At 38.9% G+C, this 13,843-nt stretch overlaps 2 protein-coding genes across 2 annotated transcripts; both read left to right on the top strand.

Annotated features, from left to right (window-relative positions):
* Positions 1-7,163, top strand: LOC118801631 (H-2 class II histocompatibility antigen, A-U alpha chain-like). Its single transcript, XM_036561993.1, has 4 exons — positions 1-103; positions 973-1,221; positions 5,810-6,091; positions 6,399-7,163. Exons 1-4 carry the CDS (start codon positions 49-51, stop codon positions 6,647-6,649), a joined length of 837 nt encoding a protein of 278 aa, XP_036417886.1. The 5' UTR covers positions 1-48; the 3' UTR covers positions 6,650-7,163.
* Positions 7,164-9,938: 2,775 nt separating this feature from the next.
* LOC118801637 (H-2 class II histocompatibility antigen, E-S beta chain-like) lies at positions 9,939-10,532 on the top strand. The gene is made up of 2 exons (XM_036562001.1): positions 9,939-10,212; positions 10,393-10,532. The coding sequence occupies exons 1-2, from the start codon at positions 9,987-9,989 to the stop codon at positions 10,530-10,532; spliced, it is 366 nt and encodes a 121-aa protein (XP_036417894.1). The 5' UTR covers positions 9,939-9,986.
* The last annotated feature ends 3,311 nt before the right edge of the window (positions 10,533-13,843 follow it).

The raw sequence follows: 13,843 nt of genomic DNA, 5'->3' as shown, positions 1-13,843 counted from the left end.
AGTCAGCTCCCACTCGTGTTTGAGTTTGTTTCCTCTACGCTGGTAAAGATGAAGCTGTGTTTGGTTCTTGTCTGGTCAGTTCTTCTTTCCACAGAGGCTAAAAGTGAGTAAAAGTGAATATTCTAGTACATAATAGTGAACTGTAGTGCTGGATGTTAGTGTTGGAAATTCAGGAGACTGGATCTTCAGATTTTGGCTCTTGCCTGTGGAGTTAAAGGGTCGGGCTGGGACCAGGGGAGGGTCACAGATGTGCTCACCTCAGGAAGGACAATGTAGCTAAAACAAAAGGACCTACATCTTTAAGACAATGCAGATAGTATAACAACATGGCAACATATGAAAAGAGGGGAGGAACACAGAAGAAGGCACATGTGAAAGAGCCTAAACCTTCTCTCATTAGGTGTTTACTGTTTACTGTCCTGACTCTGATGGACCCTGATGGAGGTTATTGTCCTACTAGGTGAATGGTCTGGTGGTCTGTAGGCCAGGGGGAAGTCAGTAGAAACGTTTCCCAACAATGCACACATTTCAGACTTCACTTGATCAGCTGAGTCTTTCCTCCACTGTGATTTCGCTCTATTAGAAACTATATACAGCAAGCACATGTGCTCGGTGTCTGTCTCCAGCCTTCAGCTTCGTGCTCTTACATTCAGAACCGTTTCGAAATCAGTAGAAATGAACTTTATTTTCAAACAAACCTGTCCTGAAACAGCTTCACTCACACCGTGTGGTGTGATGCTGTGATCTGTGTAGTTCTTACTGTGAGGTTAATAGAGTGAATGAGTAGTTTCAGCATCATAAACGATGTTTCTCAAGTGAGGTGCTTAATTTAAAGATGTTAAAGCTTAGCAGTTTGAAGAATATGCTATACTGACAGTTTGCACTCCTGACTTTTTTAGTTTATTGTCCAGGGTTAAACCAGTGTGTGTGAGTATTTGTACTGATGTTCTTTTCTCCTTCTTTTACCATCAGCTCAGCACAGGTCCACCAACATAGTCCTGTGCTCCGAGACAGACAAAGAGGTGATGTATGGACTGGATGGAGAAGAAATGTGGCACGCTGACTTCAGTCAGGGGAAAGGAGTGATGACCCTGCCAGAGTTTGCAGATCCTATCTCTTTTGCAGAAGGAACCTATGAGGCGGCTGTTAATGATGTGGAAATCTGTAAACAAGACTTGGCTGTTTGTGTAAAAGCTTACAACTACCCTGCAGAACCAAAGGGTGAGACATGAGACACTGCAACACATGATTAATCATAAGAAAATAAAACAGAAAATAATATATAGTGTGTATCAATATCTGCATATGTAATGACTGTATCATTACAGTTTAGGGAAAAAGTTACTTTGCAAGATTGACTATAGGGGGAAATGGGGGACGAAGCCCCCCTCAAGAAGTTAAATCAGTTTATGTACACAAATCAGGCGTAACATGATGACCACCTCCTTGTTTCTGCGCTCATTGTCCATTTTATCAGCTCCACTTACTATATAGGTGCACTTTGTAGTTCTACAGTTACAGACTGTAGTCCATCTGTTTCTCTGATACTTTGTTAGCCCCCTTTTACCCTGTTCTTCAGTGGTCAGGACCCCCATGGACCCTCACAGAGCAGGTACTATTTGGGTGGTGGATCATTCTCAGCACTGCAGTAACACTGATGTGGTGGTGGTGTGTTAGTATGTGCTGCAGGAGTTTTTAAACATATTGTCCACTCACTGTCCACTCTATTAGACACTCCTGCCTTGTCAGTCCACCTTGTAGATGTAAAGTCAGAGACGATAGCTCATCTGCTGCTGCACAGTTTGTGTTGGTCATCCTCTAGTCCTTCATTAGTGGTCACAGGACGCTGTTGGCTGGATATTTTTGGTTGGTGGACTATTCTCAGTCCAGCAGCGACACTGAGGTGTTTAAAAACTCCAGCAGCACTGCTGTGTCTGATCCACTCAGACCAGCGCAACACACACTAACAAACCACCACCACGTCAGTGTTACTGCAGTGCTGAGAATGATCCACCACCCAAATAGTACCTGCTCTGTGAGGGTCCATGGGGGTCCTGACCACTGAAGAAACAAGGAGGTCGTCATAATGTTATGCTTGATCGGTGTATATAAGTCCATACATATTTGGACATTGATAGTTACTGTTATTTTCGCTGTGCAGCACAGCATGTTAAAATTGGAATTCAAATTCAAATTCAATAATGATTATGAGCTCAAAGTGCAGACTTTCTGCTTTAATTTGGTTTACAAGAAGATGGAAATCAAAATCAGCGTGACCTTAGAATTTGTTGAAAAATGTCTAAAAAAGCCTAAACAGTCTGAAACAACAAGTGGACAGATGACACAAAATTCAGCTTTATTTTGAGTGGCCCTTTTTAGAGGAAACAAACACTCAACAGACTCTCACTGACATATCAGCAACAAATCAATGATGTAGCAGCAGTGAATACATTCAGTAGATTATCGAGACTTTGTGTCAATAACATATGTTTATAATCTGCTGAATTCAGTTTTTCATTTCATTTGGAGTCCAAGTTCAGATCTGTAGATGTTTAATCTGAGAGGAACTGAACATTAACAGGTTTAATACAGACCATCAACATCCTCAACGAGCTGATACAGACACACTGACACCATCCTGTACCTGGAGCTTCACTGGATTAGGGTTTGGTTAAGGTTTAGGTTAGGATTAGGGCCAGGGTGAGGGTTAGGATTAGGTTTTGGGTTGAGGTTAGGGTTTGCGTTAGGATTAGGGCCAAGGTGAGGGTTAGGATTAGGTTTTGGGTTGAGGTTAAAGTTAAGATTAGGGCCAGGGTGAGGGTTAGGATTAGGTTTTGGGTTGAGGTTAGGGTTTGCGTTAGGATTAAGGCCAGGGTGAGGGTGAGGATTAGGTTTTGAGTTGAGGTTAAGGTTAAGATTAGGGCCAGGGTGAGGGTTAGGGTGAGGATTAGGTTTTGGGGTGAGGTTAAAGTTAGGGTTAGGATTAGAGCCAGGGTTAGGTTTATGATTATGGCCTGGATGATGGTTAGGATTAGGTTTTGGGTTGAGGTTGATTTTAGGATTAGCGCTGAGGTGAGGGTTAGGATTAAGTTTTCGGTTGAGGTTAAAGTTACGGTTAGGATTAGGTTTTGGGTTGAGGTTAAAGTTAGGGTTAGGATTAGGTTTTGGGTTGAGGTTGATTTTAGGATTAGCGCCGATGTGGGGGTTAGGATTAAGTTTTCAGTTGAGGTTAAAGTTACAGTTAGGATTAAGTTTTCGGTTGAGGTTAAAGTTACAGTTAGGATTAAGTTTTCGGTTGAGGTTAAAGTTACAGTTAGGATTAGGTTTTGGGTTGAGGTTGATTTTAGGATTAGCGCCGAGGTGGGGGTTAGGATTAAGTTTTCGGTTGAGGTTAAAGTTACAGTTAGGATTAAGTTTTGGGTTGAGGTTAAAGTTACGGTTAGGATTAGGTTTTGGGTTTTGCATAATGGAAGTAACACATTAACATACATCTACTTATTGTGAGTAATGTATCAACAGCACATCTTCAAGATATTAACCTTTGTGCATTCAGATGCTTCACTACTGATACTTCACTGATATGTTGTTGATAAATTAATGATCTAAGGATCATTCAAAATAAAGCCTTACCAAATCTTGTACCTGAATGATGGGAAGAGAAGTGAGTGGAGAAGAGAAGAAGCTGCTCATGGTTCAATACACACCACCCCATCTGGAGGTAGTGTTGTGGTGTGGGCATGTACTGCTGTCAGTGGAGCTGGTTCTCTTGTATTTATTGATGGTGTGATTGCTGACAAAAGCAGAAAGATGAATTATGAAGTGTAAACAGCTTTATTATCTGCTTAGACTTGACCAAATGCTTCAACTGAGCTTTACTGAAAGTAAAAACAAGCAGGAACTGAAACAAGCTGCAGTAACTGTCTGACAGATCATTACCAGGGAACAGACTCAGCGTCTTGTGATGTTTATGGATTCCAGTTAGTTTTTGTCTGATTACTTATGAGTTCCTTAAAATGAGGGGGTGGTGGATGAAAATGATATCATCCCTATAATTTGGACATAAATACTCTCAAATTAAAGCGGAAAGTCTGCACTTTAAACATCTATTCATTATTTATATTCAACTACAATATGCTACCATAGCAACCACCTAGAAACCACTTTAAAACACCTCGGCAACCGCATAGCAACACCCAACAAATGACCTGGGATACCATAGTAATCATTTAGCAACACCCTAGTATCCACATGGAATACCACTGCAACCACCAAGCAACACCTTAGCAACTATATAAAACACCATAGCAACCACCTAGCAACACCCCAGCTACCACCTATGATACCATAGTAATCATTTAGCAACACCCTAGTATCCACATGGAATACCATTGCAACCACCTAGCAACACCTTAGCAACTATATAGAACACCATAACAACCACCTAACAACACCCTAGCTACCACCTAGGATACTATAGCAACCACCTTGCAACAACTTAGCAACTGCATAGAATACCATAGCAATTATCACACCTCAACAACCACTTAAAATACTATAGTAACTGTTTGATTACCTAGCAACCACCTGGGACCTGCTGTGTAATCATGCATTTTCTTCAGGAAATACACTTTTCTGATCTATAGATATTTATTATTAGATTTCAAAACACAAAATAACTAATTAACCTGAAAAGTTTATTTACACTCCATGGGAAAAATGGTCCATGGTCTGATTTAGCGTGGCTTTTATAAATGCTACTAAATAAAGTATCGTAATGCAAATCCTTCAGGATGTCCACACTGGAAATGTACGGTCTAATTAGGTATTTTCATGCCAACAACCGCAACACATGAGTTCCAAGACCTCACTGTACAGCCCTCCCTTTCGTGTATTAGTGTGTAAATGGCTACTAAGCTCAGTGTATAAACCAGTTTGTGTGGTGAAGAATCCAAACCCAACTTAACCAGGGGACCAGCCTGATGTCTGGAGAAGTGAAGTTTATTCGTTTGTGTGCAGGTACCAGACACCTAGCCAGCCCATAAGACACTGGGCTGATGCAGTTTTATAGCTGGACTGATGCCAAGATTAGGCTCAGCCTATACATAAGAAGTGACAGGTGTGACAGACATGACCATGTAGGGATAAAGAAGAATAGACAGAAGAATGTTCTAAATACAGTCACAGTACAGGAAACACAATACTGAATATAATGACATGTAACAACACTAAACACACTTCCTACAGTGGTGAAACCTGTTTGATTTAGTAATGCGTCCAACTGAACTTAGTAAACATATTATAGTTAGGTTAATGTAAAACCGCTGGGGTGAATTTGACTCTGCTTAGCTGCTAAACTCACATACAAACTCATCTCCAGCGAGGTGACCACAATGCTGACTAATTTCAATGTTGACTAAACCAAATATACTTAATTAGATAGAAGATCTGACTAATATGAGGGAATAAATCCAGGGAATACTCAATCCAGGCAAAATTTCAGAATTTATTTGACCACAGCTGTTGAGTAAATGTGTAAAATTAGATTATGATACATTATTTGATCATTGGGATCCCTGGGGGGGGGTTTCTTTCCTCAAGTTCCCCACCTGTATGGTAACTGTTTTCAGTATCAGAGAGTTTAATGGAAGATAAACCATTTCAAATGCAAATGTTTCAGTAATAATAATAAAAACAATAATATCTAGTTTGATCAGTTTATCTGTAGCATCTAAATAACTCAGCAATTGAAGTTGCTTGTTTGAACAAATTGTCTTTATGATTAATGATGAAATTCTTTCTTTGTCCACAGATGCTCCTCAAAGCTCACTCTACTCAGAGGACGATGTGGAGCTGGGCTCTAATAACACCCTCATCTGTTACATCACTGGATTCTACCCAGCACATGTTGGAGTTTCATGGACCAAGAATGATATAGATGTGACGAGTGAAGCTTCTCTCAGCAGATATTACGTCACTGATGATGGAACCTTCAACCTGGTCTCCCATCTGAGCTTCATTCCAAAGAAGGATGATATCTACGCCTGCACTGTGGAGCACGCGGCCCTGGATAGACCACTGACCAAAACATGGGGTGAGATTTATACCTGCTTATAGACCTGATTCTGTTAATGGGCTTCATTAATGAATCTCTGAGTGTAACAGTGAATGAGAACCATGGAGGTTTGATAATTACCTGATGAGCTGGATCAGGTGTGTTGTGGTGGGGAACAGGTTAAGTTTGCAGGACAGGCGGTCAGTAAGAAAAGAACTGGGCCCTTTGATAATAACAGAGTGAACAACTGAGTCTATATTGTGAATTAAGCTAAAAAGTGGTGAAAAACTGGGATTCCAATCTGTGTATGAGCATATTTTATGTATGTGTTTTCTGTGTTGTTCAGATGTGCAGGTCACTCCTCCCAATCTGGGTCCGACTGTCTTCTGTGTAGCGGGTCTGGCTGCAGGACTGCTGGGAACCGCTGTTGGAATCTTCTTCTTCATCAAAGGAGGCCACAAAGGAAGCAGCAAAGGAAACTGCGGGAAACAGACTCCTGACTTCGTGCGGTGGGGTTTACTTTCAGAACAGAAATTACTTGAGCTCCTCGGGAAAAAGAAGCTGGTTCAGAAAACGACGCCTCTGACTTTTAAATGATTATTTCAGGTTTTACAGGGAGACTCGCAGCAGCGCACGCTCATCATATTTCAGCCTGTTTTTATTCTCCTCACTCTGTAATGATGCTTTTTACAGCTTTAAAAACACTGTTTTAACATGCTTGAAATCAAATTAATTTGGAAATGTTTAAGTATAACACTGATTTGGTTGCAGACCGGAGTAATCACTGCTGGATCATAGGATACGAAGCACATGATAATAGATGATTTTAATACACTAACATTGCTTGGGATCAATGTTTTCAAAAATATAAAGCCTGTGAAAAAACACTGACTATGTTTTGATGATTTAGGGGAATCCTGCTGTGCTTAACTGAAATATATGTCTATGTATATTTCACTGTTGATGGAAGAAAACCTCTTACCTCCAAAATTACAACTTACTTTATTTTCAACATACTTTACTTTTAATGTAAGTCAATGGAACCAGAATTTTTTCCAAGTCATTTTGGGTTGTTTCTTTTGGTCCATCCTTCATGAAATTTACACACAATGTAAAGAACAACAGGGATTTTCAAAAATGACAAAAATGGAGGTTTTCTTCTAACAGCAGTGATATATATTCTTTCTTCAATTAAGAAAATGGTTCCATATAGAACCATCAACACTCAAAGAACCCTTTGCATCATTTAAGAGCTCTTCAGGTTGATGAAGAATGTGCTGTAGATGGTTCTATACAGTAGCTTTTTGAAAATGGCTCTATACAGCACCAAAAAGGGTTCTTCTATTGTTATGATTTCAAGCCTGTAACAATAGAAGAGCTCATTTTGGCTCTTTTAATACGGAGCAATGCTGTTGTAATATGTGCAGAATGTGGTTTGATTCTGTCTTGCTGAAATAATCAAGGCCTTCCCTGAAAAAGACGTCATCTGGATGGCAGCATATGTTGCCAAAACATGTATATATCATTCAGTATTAATGGTGCCTTCACAGGTGTGCATGTTACCCATGCCATGTGCACTAATGCACCCCTGTACCATCATGAATACTGGCTTTTGAACTGTGCACTGATAACAAGCTGAGTGGTCTTTAGCCCGGAGGACACATTGTCCATGATTTCCAAAAAGAATTTCAAATTTTGTTAATTGGACCACAGGACACTTTTCCACTTCCCCTCAGTCCATTTTAAATGAGTTCAGGTCCAGAGAAGGTGGCAGTGTTTCTGGATCCTGTTTATTTATGGTTTCTTTGCGTTTTAGAGTTAAATTTAGAGTAAGTTAGAGTTTAACATTGCGTGTTAACTTAAATTGCGGATGCAGTGATAACCTGTTTTCACAGACAGTGTCCATGCAGTGATTTCCACTACAGAATCATGCCTGTTTTTAATGCAGTGCTGCCTGTGGGCCCAAAGATCATACATACAGAGATTTCTCCAGATTCCCTGAATCCTTTAATGATATTATGTACTGTAGATGATGAAAAGCAGAAGTTCTTTGCTATTTTATGTTGAGAAACCTTATTTTGGAATTGTTGCACTATATGATTGTGCAGTCTTTCACAGAGTGGCGAATCCCTCCTCATCTTTACTTCTGAAAGACTCCCAACTTTGGAACGTGTTGTTGGCATCAAATTCAAAATGGGCAAATATTTTTCAAAAAACAATAAAATTTTCAGTTTCAACATTTGATATGTTGTCTTTGTACTTTTTTCAATTAAATTTGTGAATTGCATTTTGTTTTTTATTTACATTTTGCACAGCGTCTCAACTTTTTTGGAAATAAGGTTGCAGACAGATCACAGGAACGGATGCAAACACATCCTGATCAAATGCAAAAAATGAAACATTCATCTTTTAAACACTGGAGCTACCTTACCTTGATCATTACAATCATTATAAATGTATTTCATTTTTACAATGCAGTCAGATGTTACTTCAGTACTGTAACTAGTGTACTAAAAGTACTTTAAATAATACATCATTCAGTAATGCATGTAAGCTGAAGGATGTAACCCACTTTTACTGATCTTAATACAAACACATGACATAATATTTTTCTCTATGGTTAAAGTAAGAAAAACCATTTAACCAGTCGTAACACATCAAAATTATATCAAGATATATTCTGATTCAGCCCTGCGATGGACTGGTGACCTGTCCAGGGTGTATCCTGCCTTCTGCCCAATGACCGCCGTGATAGGCTCCACCTCCCCCTGTGACCCAGAGGGATAAGCAGTTTAGAAAATGTGTGTGTGTATATTCTGATTCAAATATTAAGTAGTGCTCGTTTATGAAACATTAGGCACATCATGAACAGCGGGGAGGTTATACATCTCAGCTTCATGATAGACACTCAACTCGACCACCTAAGCCCACTGCCCTGGACACAGTAACACCGGCAACATGTACACTTGGCGAGCCTGTGATGGTGTGTGCAATGAGTCAACTGCCATCCATGCTGCAATCGACCCACAGCCTCTAACCACTGAACCTTCTGGCCCACATCTATTTACCTGCTGGTCCAGGCTCACATCACCACCCAACACAGTGGCCTCTCTCTCTCTGAAGTGCCGGTTCACTAACCACTCCACTGTTCACTGTGGTGCTTCCACACCAAGGTTTTTCAATGGTTTCACTTTCACCAGCAACACCGCTATGCCTCAACGCGTTTTGGCATTTGGCATCAAGCCTTTCTGTTATGACCCCATCGTTGGGCCTTCCCATTCCGGCTCTGTCATCAAGCCTCACCTTGCAGTGCCATTCACCCATAAGCTCTTTGAAACTCAATTCCACTGCAGACTGCTAGGGGGGAGCTATCCCACTTCTGATACCACTGGCTTAGAGTAAGACACAAAAGAATACATGAATCTGCTGCAAGAAGTGACCTTTTATTGACACCAGCAGAAAGGCACATAAAACAGGTGGGGACAACAGGCCAGGGAACTACTTGCCATAGCTCTTCACTCTACAGTAGATGCTACACATGCTAACTAACCAAACTGCCCAAAAAACACATACACACACCTTTAAAGGATGGAACAACAACATAAAATGTCACTTTTTCTGGGGGTCACATGCCATCCATGAGTCTCTTTGCATGGCCCGCTGCATGGTCACACATCCAGAGCCTCTACAGCAGCACAAACCAGTAGCAGAATGCTACACTTTTTATGAATTCTGTCAGATTATATTCATGATTAGATGAGATAAATCTTCATCTGCCAGTGTCATAGTTTACTTTATAGTTATTAAATCAGTGATTAAAAAATTTGTCATTTTAAAAATAATTTTATAAATGCACTAATAATATCTGATATTTGCAGTGAAGCCGAAGGCCCGCCTCAGGTTAGAAAGGCAGGCCAGTAGTAGTCATCCAGCCATGCTGATGTGCAGCGCATATGGCTTCTACCCCCCAGCCATCGATGTGTACTGGCTGAGAGACGGTAAAAAGGTGACCAGTGATGTGGTGTCCACTGAGGAGATGCGTAATGGAAGCTGGTACTATCAGGTCCACTCCTACCTGGAGTACACGCCCACATCTGGAGAGAAGATATCCTGTGTGGTGGAGCACGTCAGCTGTAAAGAGCCCATCATCATTGACTGGGGTGAGAAATAAACAAAATGTATTACATTGTCAATAAAGATTCAACAGAACTCAAGGTGAAATTATCATAAAGGTGTGTAAATGGTTTTATATTCATAACAATAAGTTTATGTTGACAATAAAATTCACATTTCTTTTTAAAGGTACTTAACATTAATGAATTGGTGTTTTTGTCCCACAGGGGGTTATTTCACTGATTCTGATATGAACAAGATTATCGTCGGAGCTTCAGGGTTTGTGTTGGGGATCATCCTGTCCACTGCTGGATTCATCTACTACAAGAAGAAATCTCCAGGTCAGACGTTGATCCAGCAGACATGAATTCATCTGGAATATTGATGAATGAATGTAATTTACATAATATAATTGTTTACGTGTTTTACAGAGTCCCTGTGAAGTACTGGTAAGCTTTATAATGAGTTATTATGCTTTTTTATGAGTCATTACTCTATTATTACTCTTTGTTTGTAATTCAAGAAAAGAACTAGTGTTTTTTAATAACACTGAATTTTGAAAAATGTTAAAATTCTGTCTGAATTCTTGCAGGTTCTTCTGATGATAGAGGAATCGTCTTTAATGTCAAGTGGTGAAGCACTGAAGTCTATATCACAGCTTTAATTACCTGCACAGTGTTTACAGAATTCATTTTAAATATGTTTTATTTTTAACAATCCTTTCTAGAACTGAACATCCATGTTTGCTTAAGCATGAGCTGATATTTTGCTTTGTCTAAGTTTCTTTGTTAGATTGTTTTGGGTCAATAGATATATTTCTGGACTTGATATTGTCCAAATTTAAATAAAAACTGTCACTTAGGCCTTCTACAGGTTTGTATGAAGAGGCCATTTTAATGTACATACTCAACTCTTAAATATTCTGTTTGTATATAAAAATATATATATATATATATATATATATATATATATATATATATATATATATATATATATATATACTACAGTTTAGAAGCAGAATAACTGAACGAGTCTCTCCACGTTTTCTGTATTTTTCAGAAGGTGTTTGCAGAAGGTCAGTATCTGCAGAACATAAACAGACAGAGTGGTGTCGTCAGCATAGCTATGAAAATGTATATATTATTTTTTCTAATGACATCACCTAGAGGGAGCATGTACAAAGAGGAAAGCAAAGCCCCTAAAACCGAGCCTTGAGGGACTCCACAAAAAATGCCAAATGTTTTTGATGAATGATTTCCCATTGAAACTGTGAACTGCCTATTACCTAAATATGATTTAAACCCTTCTAAAACTGTGCATGAGCAGCCAACCCAGCATTCAAGATGCTGAATTAAAATCTTGTGGTAAAAGGTATCAAATAAAACCAGAATAGAAGGATTTTGTGAATCAGCCCTGTCATTCACAATGAGATCCATGCGATGCCATCTCAGTATTATGGTTAGAAAGAAAACCTGACTGTATTTTAGCAGTTAAATAAGGTTCAAAAGAAATCACAGATTATTGTTTTTACTGCATTTTAAAAAAAAAAAATCCAAATGTTTCCAAAACAGGGTTTTGTAAAACTGTGTGTGACATCTAGTAGTAATCTTCCATGTTAAGATCCTGAAGCCTGTCTGCTGGTTTGTTACTTGTTTTTATGAATTTCTGTACAAAATATCATTCTGAAAGCAGTGGATCTAATAAAAAAAGTACTTTCACTTTCTGTTTTCTTCAGTGTTGCAAACTGACTAAGCCATACTTTGTTATACAGTTTTACAGTTTATTCTTTTAATAACCAATTAAAGTGATTTTTAAACTGGCAAACAAAATGATATGTGATTAAGTGTATTCACATGTTTCTTCTCATATACTGCTTCTGACATCTTCAGTAGTAGCTGTAGTATTGAAGTAACTTTCAGTGTTGCTCATATTGAACAGAACTGTAAAGAACTCCTTTAGTCCTGTATTGATCCTGTACAGTATTCTTGATTTGCAGTAACAGAGGTTTTGTGTGTTTTCATTGATCAGTGGTTTAAACTCACCAGTTCTGAAAGTTTGAAGCTCACAATTGTGAATAAAAAAAACATTGTCAGTTAAGACAAACATCTGCGGTGTATCAGGAAAAGAGGAAGTGTGTGATTGTATAGGAATACGTTTAGTTTCACCTCTGAAAGCAGAAAGAAAACTGCTCATGTGGTCACTGATTATGGTAGCCAAACTAAAATAAGTGCTGGGGAGTTTTGGGGGATTCAGATCTCTGATCATCACAGGCCTCTCAGACGTGTGCCTGATCTCCACATTTCACAAAAATCACTCCTAACTGTAATTAAGAGTCAGCTGGTCATGCATATTTCTGTGATATCAAGCAGTATCTTCAGCTTTCACTTTTAAGGTCCTTTTTCTGAACCACTATCTGAGGGAAATTCTATACATATGCTCTTTTGCTAAAAGTGCTTTTAAAAAATTTGGAATTTTCGGATTTTTCCAGCATTTATATACAAACAAATTGAAATGAAATTGAAAACTGAACAAAGCTGCAAATTCTTTCATTCATGACTGTTATTAAAAGAAACACTAGCTCAGTACTGCAATGAAATTTTAATGTTCCATATTTTAATAATGTGTGATGTTTTTGTTTGCTGTCCTACAGTGGATAAAAAATAAATTTGTCACTGTTTGCCATTGTTCATCATTGTTTGTCTTATATCAGTGTTCATAAATAATTTGATGTGTGTGTGTCTATCAGTTGAGCTGTCTGTCTGTCTTATAGATAAATAACATATAATGCAGTATGGTTGAAAAATATTATATTTGCTATTTACAATAAAGATTTATACTGAATTAACTTCATCAGATTTTTCTAGCAGGTTTTAAACTGACCCACTGTCTGTTAAAATAAACCCACCCCTTTGTAATGTGTTCAGAATGTGGTTTAGCACTGCCTTGTTGCAATATGCACGACTGTCCCTGGAAAAGACGTCATCTTGAAGGCAGCATATGTTGCTCCAAAATGTACCTACTGGCATTAACGGTGCCATCACAGCCCCATACCCTGACTGACCCTGGCTTTTGGATTTGTTGGACTGCTGGTAACAGTCTAAATGGTCCATTTCGCCTTTGGTCCGACACACTCAGCATCCAATTCTATCGGAAAACGACCTCACATACTGACTCTGATGAAACATACCAGCACTAGGAGACTAAACACAGTGAATACCTATCTAAACCTGTCAGTTTGAGCCAGAACTCTGTTTACAGCTTTCCTCTCTTCAGCCTAACACTCAGTACTCAAAACGAATCAGCCAAATCAAACTTCACGTGAAGTGAGTCAGAAAAAAGTGATCTGATGCAGAGAAATGACTCTAGTTATTATATTTCTATTCTATTTATGATTGTAGTTATTCTGGTTTTGTTGATATTCAATAATAATTCAGCTTCCAGTTATGTCACACGGAGGCATCACACTTGGCTGGTCTTGACAACAGTTTTCTAATCCATCTCACTGAGACTGAGCCGAGACCAAGGCCACTAGTTTATAGCATTGAGACTGGACTCAAGTAATACAACACTAATATCAGCTATTTTCATTATTGTGGCAGAATTGAAATGTATGCTGCTGCCTCTAATGACAGATATCTGCTGATATCTGCCTTTTACAGAAATTACTGTTAACTAGAG

Source organism: Colossoma macropomum, unplaced genomic scaffold (genome assembly GCF_904425465.1).
Source record: "Colossoma macropomum unplaced genomic scaffold, Colossoma_macropomum, whole genome shotgun sequence".
NCBI lineage: Eukaryota > Metazoa > Chordata > Actinopteri > Characiformes > Serrasalmidae > Colossoma > Colossoma macropomum.
Note: the sequence above shows the minus strand (reverse complement) of the source record. Positions and strands in the feature narration are given on the sequence as shown.

Excerpts from the sequence above, each read along its gene's own strand:
- LOC118801631 (XM_036561993.1), top strand. The coding sequence starts at position 49 with ATGAAGCTGTGTTTGGTTCTTGTCTGGTCAGTTCTTCTTTCCACAGAG. Across the intron at positions 1,222-5,809 it reads CTACCCTGCAGAACCAAAGG|ATGCTCCTCAAAGCTCACTC; the intron begins GTGAGACATGAG and ends CTTTGTCCACAG. Across the intron at positions 6,092-6,398 it reads ACCACTGACCAAAACATGGG|ATGTGCAGGTCACTCCTCCC; the intron begins GTGAGATTTATA and ends TGTGTTGTTCAG.
- LOC118801637 (XM_036562001.1), top strand. The coding sequence starts at position 9,987 with ATGCTGATGTGCAGCGCATATGGCTTCTACCCCCCAGCCATCGATGTG. Across the intron at positions 10,213-10,392 it reads GCCCATCATCATTGACTGGG|GGGGTTATTTCACTGATTCT; the intron begins GTGAGAAATAAA and ends TTTGTCCCACAG.